General features: G+C 40.4%; 1 protein-coding gene across 6 annotated transcripts in view; it reads left to right on the top strand.

Annotated features, from left to right (window-relative positions):
- Positions 1 to 2,157: 2,157 nt before the first annotated feature.
- Positions 2,158 to 16,045, top strand: part of gria2b (glutamate receptor, ionotropic, AMPA 2b) — an 85,208-nt gene continuing 71,320 nt past the window's right edge. For 2 of the 6 annotated variants that reach the window (XM_049585108.1, XM_049585112.1), the window contains exons 1-2: positions 2,163 to 2,586; positions 2,739 to 2,879. In XM_049585108.1, coding sequence (XP_049441065.1) covers positions 2,502 to 2,586; positions 2,739 to 2,879 — 226 coding nt within the window. In that variant the 5' untranslated portion in view covers positions 2,163 to 2,501. Of the gene's footprint in view, positions 2,587 to 2,738; positions 2,880 to 16,045 lie in introns of all 6 variants that reach the window. The other 4 variants (XM_049585110.1, XM_049585109.1, XR_007449981.1 and 1 more) reach the window with 4 other exon arrangements.

Genomic DNA, 16,045 nt, shown 5'->3' with positions numbered 1-16,045 from the left:
TCTACAGAACACAATATGGCGGCGGACTGGAAACAAACAATCTCGATTCACAGTTAAATGGCAAGCTAAAATATGATTCTGAAAACACTGGAGTTGAGATAGGCAACACAGTAACAGAATGTTGGTTCATATTTTAATAGGAATGCTTAGTTTTGCCGTTTCATCTTAGTTTTTAGCCTTTCTTTTTACAATACAGGAAATAGAATGCGCCCACTTCCGGTTCACAAACTGACATATTACAGCCAAACAATGCATTAAATGTGTTTCTGAAGACGTTTGAGGCGAGAAATATTTAATGCACTAACAGAATATTGGTTTATGTTTTATCAGCACTGCCTTATTATATGGTTTAGTCATTGAGAGAGAGAGGAAGAGCGGTGTGTGGGGTTTCTCTCTTACTTGCTTTTTTACTCTTTGTGTCTAAAATGGCGGGCATACGAAAATGCGGAAATACAATCCGTAGTAGAGCAACAGCTCGAGAGCAGAGCACTTGCTAAAGCCAAAGAAAATCTGCATGGGCACTGGTAAGATAGATGGAAGTTTACCACAGTTAATTTACACATACATCATCATGGTACAAAGCTGGTTGAAAATGATGAATCTGTTTATTTTCTGCTGTTTATTGATGATTGATTTAGGGGACTAAGTTACAATTAGTAGCTCCCCCAGGAGGGGGCGGGGGGTCCATGGCAACCTTCATACATTTGCTGGCTCTCTTTGGTGAAAATAATTGGAGGTAGAATTTACTGGCTTTAAGAGATGGAGCACTCATTTTTTGAAGCAGTGAAGGTCACGGTATCTACCAAACAACTCGTATTTCTTTCTTTTTTTTTTTTTTTTAATCACCCCAACACTGACAACAAAAGTATAGGCCTAAGAGTTGTTTGGTTTTGGAGTAACTGTAGGCTAATATTATTACTGAAATTTAGTTACACTACTCATTACTGGGAAAAATAATATTGTTATTGTAATGTTTTGATTATGACACGTTACTGTCAAACACTAAAACTAGACAACCAAAAGCATCCTTTGGTAGCCTACCAAACATGTTGGTATGGCTTGTTGGGAAGGTGGCATCAAACTTAGGCTAGATTTTGTCAAAGGAGCAAGTGACATGACCTTGTTTAAAGGGGTCTCTTGAACTCTCATCCTCAGATATTTGAATAAAAATGGGTTCTATGGGTACCCATGAATCTTCCCTCAAACTTCAGAAGGCTTGTTCAGAGTAAAGATTTTGTTCCTTACAATCAATGACCTCCTTCAAATTAAAGCTGTATATTTGTCTTTTGAAGGAAAAGGACAACCAGCGTATCTGAAGAACAATAAATTGCATAACCTGTAACATAACACACTAACTCAAAATGTTAACTGTACCGATATTGGTCACATCAGATAATTAGAAACTGTAAAATAAGAAACCAAAGAATATCAGTTTATAATACCCTAAAATCCCTTGTTTCCACTTACCTATGTGACTGGTGTCAATTTTTTTGAGCATACTCGCAGCAAATTGTGGACTGAGATATTACGGAGCGGTAGGAGTTTCGCAAGCAAATCGGATATCATGGAGATTCCCATAGGAATGCAAAGACTTCCGGTTGCCTTGTCTCCGTACACAAAGGTAAGTGGAAACGAGGCGTTAGTCTCCATATTGACATAATTTTCAACTGGATCAGTATAGTAGTATTTCTGAAATTCAGCTTTTGGGCTTGTTGTGCCACTCCTAGATTTCCGGTGGCCCTATCTGGCCTGCCCTGTGAAACATTTCTGGGGGGCCACTGACTACAATCTGTTAGTAAGGAAGGAAGGTTCATTTAACCTTGGAGAGGAAGATGTCAAGTTAAGTCAGTCCACTTGAGGTTCTTGGTGTTTGGTTGGAAAGCCTTTTCCATAAATTCAGACTGACCTGTTGAAACTGACTGTGACTCTATGTGGAAGGTTGAAATGTTCTGCCTGCACTTCATAAAGTCAGTATCATCCCCAGGATGTATTAAATCAACAATGTTCCAGGTTTTCAAGCCTTTATGCTACTAATTAAAGTTTGTCATGAAGACTAGAGGTTTAATTCCCATTGTAGCTGGAGGTGTAGTGTGCGCTCTTGTCACTAAGTGGTTTCCGCTCGGCTCTTTCCGTCTCCGTCCGCCTTCTCATTAACATTCCTCACTTGTGGGTGTGATGCTAAAAGGATCTCCTGCGCGCCGAGCGGAGACGCGCAGTGTCCCTGTGCGTTTAGAGGAGGTATCAGCTGCCGGCAGGAGGGGAGCGACGAGGAGGAGCGGAAGAAGAGACAGCAGACCTACATTGCAGGCGACCATTCCTTCACTGCTGGTGTCCTTTCACAGCGTGCCACCTGCACAAAAAAAGAAACGCTCCTTTGCTGCTGATTTTAAAATTTTCTCCCCAAAGGCTGAAGGTGTCCAATATGTGTCGGATCTAACATCTCCGGAGACATCGAGGAATATCAGACTCCACCGGTGGATGTGGACACCTAAACTGTGGACATGGAAAAGATAGTGAATTTATCCGTTTCAGTTCTGCTGGTTTTATGGGGATGCGCGCTTGGAGGCTCGCCCAGTGTTCAGATTGGTAGGTATCCATTAGTTCAAAGATAGAAACCACTTGGATAAAAGGGCGAATTTGTGCGTAAAATGCTGAGAAAATGTGCTTGGAGAATGTGTCTTACCAGAGAACATTGTGGTATTCTTCAAGTATAGCTGATGTTTGTATCTCGGTTTCAGGGGGACTCTTTCCAAGGGGCGCGGATCAAGAGTACAGCGCATTTCGGATAGGAATGGTTCAGTTTGGCACCTCGGAATTCAGATTGACGCCCCACATTGACAATCTGGAAGTGGCGAACAGTTTTGCTGTAACCAACTGCTGTAAGTGACAAAAATATTTCCTCCCTCTTTTTAAAATGAATGAATCTTTCTTGCAAGTGTTTGCTATCCATAAAATGTTCATACCTGTATTGTGCGTTTTGGTGAGGTGCAGTTTGGATAAATGTATCTGTAGAGATGGGAATCATATGAAATGTTTTAATATTCTGTCAGCAAACATATCAAGGCTTTGAGCTTGGTGAGCGAGCATCGTGTAGGCAGGGGGAAAGTTGGTTTCCACAGTAACAGTCAGTCACATCCATCCCATTTTCATTCCTTCAGATTCAGAGATCAAACAAGGCAACGCTGCAAAAATATCGATCCTGCTTTTTCTTTTTTTGTATCCAACAGCCTTTTAAACGCAATGATTTTTACTAAAGTGAGCGGAGAGACGAGTGGAGTGATTCATCAACCTGTTTCTGGAATCAAATGGTATTTCTATAGGCTACCAATTTACCGATCTGACTTTCTATCTTCTTTATTCCACGACAAAAGAAAACCGGCACTTGAGACAAATAGATCCAATCTGTCTCGCCACACTGATTGGATTTTTCTTTCATGTTTCGAGAAAAAAAAACGAGATTAGACTTGCTGAGATGGACGTTTTTTTGCTGTGTGTTCCGATGTCACGTCTTTTCTCGGCTCAAGAAGCAGCGTTCATCCATTGTTGGCTCCTATAAGACATCACACATACACAGATTTACGCACGGAGTGCCTGAGCGACGCTTTAACGTATATTGAGGATTAATAATGTGCGCTGAATTAACACCCAAGGCCCTAAATGATTGACAGCCCCCTGGATAAAACGCACGGGGATAATAAAACCTAAATCACGACTCTAAAGCCTCACATCCAACTCCATCACTTCGCCTATAGCTACACCGTTTTATTCCAGCAGACAGCGGAGAGTTTTCACTTCTCATCACGCCTTTTCTGTCATCACAAGAACCAAGACTGTTTTCTTTGAAAAGCAGCAAATAGGTTCTGAGGTCGCTATTTTTAATAGCCACAGCTCGCACATTTCATTAGGCGGTTGCCAAGCGACTACTCCTCTCAACAGTCCCTTAAACATAAATCAAACGCTTCTGATTGGTGCGCGCATCGGTCCAATCGATTTCATTACCATATAAAAGCTTCCTGCTTGGAGAGGCTCGTTGCTTCCGACGGATCACAGCGAGAGCCATGTCGATGTGAAACATACAAATATCACTTTCCTCTCTACCAGAAACATTGTGCACCCTCTGGGAAATAGGAACTGAGACCGAAGTATTTGTTGTGGGACTCTGGAAATATCGTTTTCTTATTTATTGTTGACAGCAATCTGCATCCAACAATTGTATCAGCATGTATTTATTGTTGACTTGTTTTAAATGGATTGCACATATTTAAACATCTTGAATAGACCTGTGTGTGATTTCCCCCCAGTTTGTTTCTTCTACCTCTCTGTGGTGTTACATAATCAATATTTTCATTATACCTAGATTAGCAAACATCTAACTTGGTTGTCTCAATCAATTATGGCCACATTGAAGTGATCCCAACCTGATTTGTCTACTTAAGTTGTGGTGTTAAGTCAGTTTTTCAAATTATGCTGATATGTGATCAATTACCTCAGTCTGATTTCTTCAAGTATTTTTTTAAAAATATTTTTTCATTTATTAAACCTTTTTTCAACCAGGAAGTCCCACTGAGACTGAAAATCTTTCACAAGGGAGACCTGGCTGAGGTAACAGCCTATCCAAACATATTTAAAATGCAACAAAGACAAGATATAATGCAAAGATCCACAATAAAAAAACCAACAAGTCAAATACAAGCATGCCACCACATTATTTGTGATGCCTTTAAATTAATCAATTTTAAATCTTTTTTAAGATTGTTCCATGTCCAAGTTGCAAAGAAGGAGAATACAGTTTTCAACAGATCTGTTAAAAACAGGTACATTAAAAAGCAACCACTTCAATTCTGCACATGCTCCAGAGAGATCAGGGAGTGAACCTGATGACAAAACATAAAATAAACACAAAGAATAGCACAGGGCAGTTCTTAAAAACACAAATAACCACCAGAAAAGTCATTTTTATTACCCTATTCTTAATTTCTGACAGCTGGCCTCCACATATGCTTCTGGGAATGAACTTAATCGAATCATGTAAAGTCAGAGTTTTAGTGAAATTGCCGTACAACAATCCCTGTAAATGCTTTGAGCTATCATTTAGAGTATTTAGTGTGCACGTAATTAACTGAAGCTGCTGCATGATGGTTTATGCTAAGCACCTGACACTTGTGATATTTCAGACTGGTGGGGTGACAAACTGCAAGGCCGGCTCACTTCAGCAACACAGTTTGGTTATTGTCGGGGTAGCATTTAAACGGCAAATTACTGAAACAATCACACAGCTCCCAGTGACCCTGAATGGGGAATGAGTGGGTTTAGAGAAAGAACAAGTGAATAGCTGGATGTAGATTCGTGATGAGTGAATGACTGTCACAATAAATGTTGAAAAGGCTGCTAATAGTCTGAGGGATGTTTTTGTCCCTCGGCTGAAAGTGTGCACATGCTTTGCTTTCTCCAAAATGTGTGTGCATGGACTGTATCCTCCTCGAATATTACTTGAGTGGGAGTTTGAAGTAGGAGGGGTGAGGGTAGCTGGGGTGAGGAGGTGAGGTGGTGGTGAGGGGTTTGCTTTTAAGCCGGTAGATGGCAGTCTGCCTCACAATCCACCTCCGTGTGTAATTATAGTGCATTAACACCACCACTTTGCCTTTTGTTAAAATGTACTTTGCAAGGCAGCACGCAGCGGAGAATAAAAGGAGAAATATTGAAGCTGACATACTGAAAGCTAAAACATTATAAGTACAGGTCCTTGTAAGATTTCTGTGGAGCTCCTCACACACTCCATTACTTCGGAGCTGTTGCTCAGTGTGGCTGTGTGTCAGGTGTGAGCTTTCACTTTGGATCCAACAAAAGCACATTTGTCTTTAATGAGGAAGGAAGCATGAGGGAAAATGTGAAACTAAATGTGGTTTTACTGAGGTGCACTACAGGAGCTGAGTGGCAGATTTGCTCTCACATTGTTCATTTTTTAAATAGGAAAGGAGCAGATATTTGTACCAGGTCTGAAACGAGGCTGTGCACCAAGTCTCAGTATTTTTCAGTCCTAACCAAACTGTCTGTAGCACAAAGTATTGAAAAGTTTTAAGCACCAAAAGTTGGCACAGAAGACTCATTTACACATTTTTTTAATCAGATACTTGCTGACTTTTACCATAATTTAATTAACTGTATATTTTTTGGCTTCATGAACTAGTAATTAGTTTTGTATTTTCTCTCTGATCCAATATAACACAGTAAAGACATTATTTAAGATTATGAAAAAAGACTCAGAACATATGGATCTGTGCCCCACAGTCGTATCACACTCTGCTTGTACTTGGCCTGTGCAGCAGCATACTTCATCAATGCAGTGTGTCAGAGACAGTGGGAGGGAGGATGATGCATTCCTCCATCAATAACAGTTCATCTGGACAGGCCTGCATCTGCTGCCAAGACCAGGGGAGTCATTCTGACTGTGTGTGTGCATGTACAGGATGTGTGTGCAGTTATATTGGTGTGCTGTCCACCCAGAGCAATAAATTGAAAAGATTCTCGTTCGAACTTCCGAGAATAGAATCACCTCCCAGACCCCGTGTGGTTAAATGACTAATGCACCCTAAAACACAACACCGCTGTTAAAAATAATAGATATTTATGGTGTATGTTGGATTTCTGGGGCCATATTACTGTGTTGTATTTTTCATCTTTAAAATACTTTAAAAAAGGATTTGTAAGCTCTAACTTACAGTAGAGCCGTGCTTTCTAGTTTAGCCACAATGTATTATGGACAGCAACTTTTGGGTTGCCAGGTTGTGATCTATAATGCATCAAAAAATGTTTTAACCATTAATAAAGCATTAGATACAAAACAAATGCCCTTGTTAGAAAGTGGTACTTATTTTTTCTGTGGACAACCTGCCAATGGCGACATTATGGCTCATACTGTGATATTTCCTGCACAGCTGCATTCAAAATCGTGTGGGTGCTCCACCAGTTTACACATGAAAGTATATTTACTCAACATAAGGAGTCCAATTCAGCCTATGAAAACAATTGGTTGGTAAAGTAACCGTTGATGATGTCATCAGGGTTATCTGGCATTTGGCATTGAACTCCATATTTTAACAGAAAGCTTGCAGTATGAACTGAAGTTTGAAAGATGTTGGCATTTATCAGTCAGCAAAGATCTACTGGAAGATGCTAAAGAGTTGTGTAGGAGCCAGAATATGTATTTAACCTCTGTTGCATATTATTTGTTTAGGCTGCACACATTCTTTTGGCCACTTTCACTACCATCCGGTAGTTGTGATTGGCACAGGGGTGTGGTTTCACATTATTGTACCTGTTCTTTCACTAGTGTGGCGGCTTCTAGACAAAGAGGGCGAGCTTTTGGCTTCAGTATGTCTGTCGACCTAGTCACATTACGTAATCTTGAGTTTCATCTCGTTTTGCTTTAGTTATCTCAGTTATTTATTTCAGTCGGTATGGATTTATTTGAGCAAGTCACAGTTAAGAACCGACTCAGCTTCTTGGCGGCTTTTTTCATTGATAGTGGTGGCTATAAGTTGCATCACCTGCTTCAAATGTCATCACTCAATTAAATGGGCGTTATCGTTGTTTATCAGCATCATAAGCATGAGTCAGAAGGGGTCTGCTACACCTACTAGTAGGTTCCAGGTAGGCTTGTGCCGGTTTGAAAATTTTCCAGCTGGTTTGATTTAAAGCCAAATATCTAACCGAACTGATATATCGAATTATATACCTAATTTTACCACTGGGGACCGCATTTGAGCTATTTTTCCCAATAAAAGCCCATTGTAGGTGTAATGTGCTTCCAATCCACTAGGTGGCGGTAATGTTGTATTAACCGCCAATACATACAAGGTTACATGAGAAGAAGAAGAAGCAGAAGGCCACCAAGACATTAGGGCAAAGACGGTGGATAAACCAGTAATAACAGTAGTAATAGTACAGTATAGTATACTGTATAGTACAGTAGTAATCCAGTATCTTTGGTTAGGGCAACAAACTGAATGACTGCTGACTCCCTCGCACTTTTCCCCGCCCCCAATGAAATTTGATCTCTCGCAGCAGCAGACAGCTGAGCGGAGCTGCGGAGTCCCTCTGCAGCCTCTGAGACAAACTAAACAAAACACATGTAGGCTCCTCCACTTCATTTATAAACAAACATAAACCTTATTAAGTTGTCATAATGCATGTTACAATGCAAGATAAGTTGAATATAGTCCCTGCTGATGTGAAAAGCTTTTTTCAATAGACTTGAATTGTGAAAGAGATGTGTGTAAATAAGTGGATACATTTTTTGAGCATCAGGATCTGATCCACTTGGTCTGCCATAGTTTCAGAAGTCTAGAAGAGGCTCATGATTAGTTCTATCCAAATTCAAGTTGGTGGAGAGTTAAACCGGAAGTTAGCTGCTTAGACAGCACAAGTTAGCTGCTGGGTTCACGAGAGTCTGTAGTGTGCTTGCTCTGTAGGTCTAACAATGCGTAAGATCTGGGTAATTTTATACTCGGATGTGGATCTTTTTTGGCCTTATGCATCACTTAGCAACTTGCATAGGAATGAGTGGGGTCCCACTTCAAAAGCTGTAGCCAGTTCTCTTTATGCATCCATGACAGGTTCAGAAGGCTGTCATCAACCTATTAAACATATGTTAGTATGGCTCTATTCTACCTTCTACATTTAGGTTTATGGTTAGGAGGCAACCTCTAGCGGCCGAAGTAATTATGATGGGGTAAAGGAGGAAGTCGGGTAATGTAATATAAAGAGCAACAAAGTCTGCGTAGGAAGGAGGCCTGAGTGGATGGATGGGTCAAAAAGACATAGGACGTTTATCTGAGAGACTGCTGTTTGTGTCCCATGTGTACCCAAAAGTCAACATTGATGTAACATATTTAACTTGTGTCAGGTTCTCATTTGTTTTATCCAAACTACCATCTTTTTCTGAACCTTACCAAGTAGATCTGGTGCCAAACCCTCATGAAAGTGAAACGGCAACCTAACCTTTCACACCATTGATATGCACCTTCTGGCCTACTGGTAGGTGCATTTTGCCCCATCTGAAGCATTTTAATGGTAATGATAACAACTGATAACAGCCATTTAATGAGTTGATAACATTCGAAATGGTTGGTTGCATCATGGGGAATGTAAAATTGAGTGTTTTAAGGCCTCTGCTGCTTTGATTTTGACCATTCTTTTGTTACATTTGTGTTTTGCAAGTGTCCCTTATATAGGATTAAATATTTCAGCTGTGTGAGCAATGAACAGAGAACTGTAGGATTTAGTTTCGGGGGGGTTTGACCCCACAAAGGGTCACAAGATAAATCTAAGGGGTTTTGAGATAATCATCAGGGCTAAAACTAAGTAAAAGACATGCTGCTACTCAAAGTGATGCTTGTTCTTTAGTCTTTTATCTAATCTTTGCATTTTTCTAGTGAGATACTGGCCTCACATTATTGCTCAAAGTATTCAAATGAAACCAAAGGAAAGTCACTCCAGGACTGAACTGCACACCCTTTAATGAGGGGTCACAAGTAGACATTACTTTGTATTAACGGGTCGTGAGCATAAATGGTTGGGAACCTCTCTGAAGTCAAAATATTGCATGAACATCCTATTATGAGCCTCCAAAATGCAGCGCAGCTACAGCTTTCTCTTTTGCCACCAGCAGTGCAAAATTTGACACCTTTTCTGACAATTTTTGTGTTAGTGAATGACAAAGGCACATGTCATCCCCACGCCTTTTTCTAATTGGAAAAACCACCTTCACAACTGCAACACAGAATCACTGATAGGGAATCTGACAAACATCATAAAATAGGCAGTTATCTACAGCAGGAACGGACCTTTCCTTTAATAGTGAAAAATGTTTATATTACCCTGTGCACCTGGCTTTTTGCATTTGTGTGTGTGTCTGTCTGCGTTTGCCTGCCAAATTCAACTTTACATTCTGCTATAGCATGCTCCTATGCTTTTATTTCAGATTCTCGCCTCTTTCAAAGCAAACGTCTCTCCCTCCTCTGAGAGCAGCAGAGCAGTTTGAGGTCACTGACAGCTGGCCGGCGATTTAACACTTCAAAGTTCTAGTTTGTCATGGTCGAATCACGTCATACTGTAATTTCATGCATCTACATGCACATAGCATCTCAGGGATGCATGCTTTCAGGGACCTTGCTGAATGATCAAAAGCTCAAACCGACCATATACGCGCAGCAGAGCATTGGTTATAGCCAATTTATTGTTCACACTTAATTAAGTGCATTCTCCTCCATTTCAGAGGAAGCTGTGAAATATTAAATAGGCCTGGGAGCTGGCCGGTCAAAAAATGAGGCTAAAGAACCCTCTGTGGATCTTTGCTTGCCCTGAATACAGCCCCCAACCAAGCCCTTATCACTCTGTCCTCAAAAAACACAAGACTGAGATAGCATCAGTTACAGCCTGATTCAAAGGCTCTCAGCTGGAAGTCCCCTCCTGTCTTATATCCAATGACTTACTTTGCACAGTGCCTCCGAGGAAGGTGGCTCAAAAGCAGTTTGCCCTCAGCTAAGCAGGAAGCAAACGTGTTTGTCCTCCAGCGACAGTGGCTTGTGCAGCTCAAAGTTCGCAGTGATACACACAGACTGCATGCTGGAGCCAGAATAAGACCTTAAAATCATGATTTATTTAGTAGACAGACTGTCGAGACAGAGCTAAACTTGACAGAATCTGACTGGTGGCTCATGTTTGTTTTCCTCCTGGCCTTGGGAGAGTCACCAGGGTTTGATGGATCACTTTAAAATACGTTTCATGGCAGAAATGCACAAAACTCACCAAAACTGAGATTCATTTTACATTTTGGTTTTACATAAAATACACTGTACATATACATACTAAATGTACTATTTGACTAAATAAGCTTATATAAAGGTCCATTTACTTGTGTTTTACAGTAGTGATAGGCAGATTGTGTCTGTTCCTTCAAGTTGATGGATTTAAGAGTAGGGCTGCAACTAAGGATTATTTTCATTGTCGACTAATCTGTCGATTATTTCTTCGATTAGTCGACTAATCATGTTATCGAAAAATGTGTTAAAATGTTGAAAAGTGTCGCTCTGTCTCTCCCAAACCCCAAAATTATGTCATCTATTGTCTTGTTTCATATTCATCCCAAAGGGTTTTAGCACACCGTCATGGGAGAGTGTGTAAAGCTGCCAATATTTGAATGTAAGAAGCTGCAATAAGAGTATTTTGGGGTAGTTTCATAGTACTTTTCCATGAAAAATGACTCAAACCGATTAGTCGACTACTAAAATAGTCAGCGATTATTTTAATAGTCGATTAGTCATTGATTAATACTCTGCAGCCCTATTTAAGAATGATTTCACAGCTGCCCTGTTTGGTTTGGTTCACTCAAACTCAAGTTTGTTTGCCCCCTAAGTGTAGTTTGTTTGGGCAGGTGTGAACACAACAATCACACTCAGGTGTGCACCAAAACAACCAGACCGAGACCTTCTTGAAGAGGTGGTCTTGGTCTGGTTACAAACGAACTCTGGTGCGGTTCATTTGTGGTGAGAACGTGTTCCGACCTGGATCTGAACCAACTGCAGTCACATGACACATTGTTTGGGTTAATCATGAGCATGTTACAGTCCTGGAGGATTATTAATGTGCACCTCCTCCTGTACTGCCTTAATATGCACATTCAGCACATCCAATGCATCAAAACATTGTTTTCTAGTTGGAGCCGCGCCTCGTTTTCAAACTGCATGGTTTGACTAAAATGAACAATGACAGCAATATAGTCCACGATAAGCAGCGCTAAAATCAACCTGCGTAGTTGTCCCTCCATTGTGACATTAGAAAGTGTCACATTTATCTTGCAAGTGTACTCTTCTTCAACGTTTTGTTCACTTCCTGGATTTTTCCCACATGGAAATTCTGACCAATCAAGAGCAGCTTTCTCACACAAGGCATGTGATCTGGTCCGCTTGTAAATGCTGCCGTGAGAGCACGAACCAACTCTAGGCAATTGTACAGCTTTGTAACAAAATTAGTCCCTGATTCGGACCAAAGCAAGACAACTCTAGGTCTGAAAGCAGCCTAAATGTACTATACCTTTTGAGTCATAAAACTTTTTGCAAAATATGGTGTCAGTTTCTCTCTGACACCATTATAGTACATGCATGTTCAACAGCTGTTGCTGTCTGCGCCACAAAACTTCACTTCAACGCACTGCCAGTCATTGTGTGTAAGTTTACATCAATAAAGATAAAAACATTTTAATGCATTGATTCAGCATTCCACTCTATGTAGGTAGGCTATGTCAGCTCAGTGGAATGTTACAGAAATGTCATTGAGCAAACAATTGTGATGCTTTGAGGGGCAATTAGCAGATGCCCCAGTTACCTCCTAGTGTTGCATTCATGTGGCATTGGAAAAATGAGTTCCCGATCATATTTCATGGCTCAGTGTGTTGTTTAAATGCTTAAATGCTCTGAGCAATAGAATACAATACATGTTCTTGATAGCATCCATGTTGTTTCCAACTTAAAGCTCATGAACACACCAAGGCCGGAAGAATGACCATTTGAGGATCACATGAATGCACTGTTGGCCTCAACTTTAATCGGTCCTTCATTGTTCATTCAGTGCCATTGCTGCAGTATGTTTTGACACTTTACCGATTCATAAGTGTCCAGATGTTTGGCAGACTGATCAGGTACATACAAGACACTAAAAAGAGTCGTTCAGAAAGATTCATTTGTTCATTATTGCCCATCACTATTTTCCAAGTGGAATTTAAAATTATTTTATGAATGAATTCTCGTTCATTTTCCTCAAATATTCTCCCTTTGGCTGTTGTTTTTTGGCGTTTAGTATATATGCACATGAGGATCCAGTTATTATTCATCCCCTGTATAATCAGAAAGAAACACAGCCACTAAAACACCACCAACAGCAGCAGGTTAAAATTCAGTGCACGTGGCAGAATTGATGCGGGGGTCACCTAAGCCAGGTCTTCAATGCCAGATGGAGGGTCTCGTCCTTTAGCTGAGCAAGCATGCAGCACAGAAAACTGACTTCAGTTACTAGGATTTGGGTTCATTCATTCATTCATTCATAGTGTTTCAGTATGCACATTTCTCCTTTGTCTGAGGCACCAGCACTACGTGTCTCTGCACCAGTGCCACACGACTTACTTCTTTGCATGTCTTTGGTCGGCAAATAGAGATCCAGAGATTGTCTTCTCAGAACACAGATCCTTATCCTAAAAAGATGTAACCGAGGCTTTATCCTTGGCTTTATCCTCTATCTAGATGTCCCCTCCCATAGCTTTCTTTTGAAAAATAAAAACAACTCATTCATTGTTCTGCAGCCTTTTATCAAGCTCTAAAAGCTTTTACGGTGACAACGGCATCGACGCCAACAACGCCATTTACCCTCACTGTCTCAGTATGTGAATAAGTCAGGTTTTTGAGCACGGCTGTCGGCGTGGCAGAAGCTAAATCTATCATAAGAGTCAGGCACTGTGTCGAGGAGAGGCAGGGTAGCTAGAATGATTATAGATCAGCTGTCATCTACGACTCATCACTGATATGATGAAGAGCATCGTTTCACAACTGCATCCATAAAGCTTGGGGATGAATGGAGATTCAGAGGCAGCCTAGAGAGACATTCGCAGATGGTCATACTTACAACCTTTAGGTCAATTAGGCTGAGAATATATATGGCTTATTTAAAAGTCAACCAAGGTTATCTTATCTATAATAAAGACATTCAAACACTGTTCCATAATAACTTGTGTAAAGGGGGAATGTAATGTTTTCCGCATTTTAAAATGGACCTTATATGCTTTTCTTTAGTTACTGTCATATAACTAATATTACAGTGTCAGATGTTCATATTAAACTGTTCAAAACAAGTGTACTTCAGCTCGTGATGGATTTCTTAATATGGTTATCTGCTCGAGACACATTACTACAAGTGTAAACAGTACGTAGCCTACACTGCTATATGTAGCGACATGCTGACATTGGGGAAACTGTAATTTTGGTTGCCACTGTTGTTAATTTCTCCCCAGTTTCAGATCATATTCCTGCTGGAACATGTTCGCTTGTGAATATTCTGTTTTGAAGCTTTTATATTTTATTTTTCATGGCAAAAGTTGCTGCTATTTGTTCTTACAATCATTACCTGGTTGCAGTGATGCAATGCAGAGACCTGAAAGCACTGACCAATCAGAGCAGACTGGGCTTTTTACAGGAAGGGGACTTAAAGAGACAGGCGCTAACACGGAGCATTTAAGACAGAGGGTAATTACAGGTGGTTTAGCACAGGTAGTATGAGGAAAATAACATGGTTTTTTTTTGAACATTTAAGCATGTAAATATGTTCCAATAGAAATGCAAAACACAAGCATGAACCCTAAAATGAACATAATGGGTCCCCTTTAAAGTTAAAGTCCCCTTACTGTAATTCTGTTGACATCAGATGAACAGACAAACTCTGTTATCTGTTGTCGACATCTTGGCTTTTTGGAACCAGTAACCAATTGTGGAAAATAGGATGGAGCCTCACAGACAGCCTGTCACTCAAGCAGCCCCGCCCTTAAACATGTGTACCTCTAAGCCTTAACAAAAATTAAATGGATGAGTTATATAATAATTCACCCCCCATACAGCTGTCACGACAGGTGAAATTAGCTATAATCAACATGCAGGGCTGATGAATATATTTCCTCCAAGTCTCACGTGGTGACGCCTTGCAGACGACCTGTCACTCAAAGCAGCCATGACCTTAAATATGCATAACTTAATAAAACACGTAACAGGTGCGTTATATGCAAATTCACGTCCATACAGGTGCTGTTAAAATTGAAATTAGCCATAGAGACCAAAACCGTTTTTGTATTAAGTTGTAAACATGTTTATTTGTGCTGTAAAGTTGGGCCAGCCTGTAGCGGCCATTCAAGGAACTGCAGTTTTTGGTACTTCCACGTTGGCTTCATTTTATAGCCCGCTTGGATTTGCAAAATAGGTAAAAAAACTCAAATTAGAATTCATTAACGTAACTAAAATGAAATACTTGTAAAACTAAACAAACCAAAATTATGTTTTTATTGTCCATGAAATTAAATACTTGTACTTACATGTCATGAAAACAGGGCTAGCCTCTCATAAATGTTTATTTCAATCAATTTAACAAAGCGTTTCTGTTGGTCTGTATGAATCCAACACTCAAATGTTTTGTAGTCAACTTGAGGTTCACCTAATTGAGAATGAGTGAAGTTTCCTTTTATACCCTCAATAACCTTTATGCTGATGGGGGATGCTCATTAGTATGCATAGAGGAGGATCTGTCCTCCCCATCATTGTGGTGATTAAGATTTGATCCGGTTGCCTTGTCTGGTCTTACAGGGTGTTCTTGTCAAACTTATTAGGAATAGAGTGCGTGCATGTGGTGTGTGTGTGTGTGTGTGTGTGTGTGTGTGGAGAGAGAGATAAAGAAATAGGAAATGATGGATGAAAATGACAGGAGAGAGCCAGAACGGCTTCACAGTATGATAAGCAGAGCAAGAGTGCAGCGAGCAGACAGACATGTCCCTGTGCTCTCTGTTGTTCTCATGTTATGTCTCGCTGAGCAAAATGTAAATGCACTGTAAGTGTGAGAGCGACTGTCTTTAGGCTGGCTGTGTCCTTTAAAAAAGGGCACGATGACTCATGCTAAAGGTGGGTATGATCAGGGAAAAAAATCTGAGAGCGCCTGTTTTTTGACACCATAGTAGGTGTTTACGGCCAGTGTAACCCAACACTTTATTATTGTGCTTTATTTAAATCATAAAAAGTACATTTATGCACACAGACAACTACGGGGACAACTGAGACCACTTTGTTCAGGTTTCACATTTTCTAATTAAGATGTATAACCCGTCCTCTGTCTCATTCTGTGTAATGGTGACTAAAATCAACTGTAGTCTCACCTGCTTAACCTTTTCTAAAGGAATGGGTCGCTGTAAAACCTACAGTGCCATTCCTGCAAACAGCCCAATAAATCAACACGCAGGGGT

The sequence above is a fragment of the Epinephelus fuscoguttatus genome, linkage group LG9 (assembly GCF_011397635.1).
Source record: "Epinephelus fuscoguttatus linkage group LG9, E.fuscoguttatus.final_Chr_v1".
Taxonomy (NCBI): domain Eukaryota; kingdom Metazoa; phylum Chordata; class Actinopteri; order Perciformes; family Serranidae; genus Epinephelus; species Epinephelus fuscoguttatus.
This window is presented reverse-complemented; position numbering and strand designations above follow the sequence as displayed.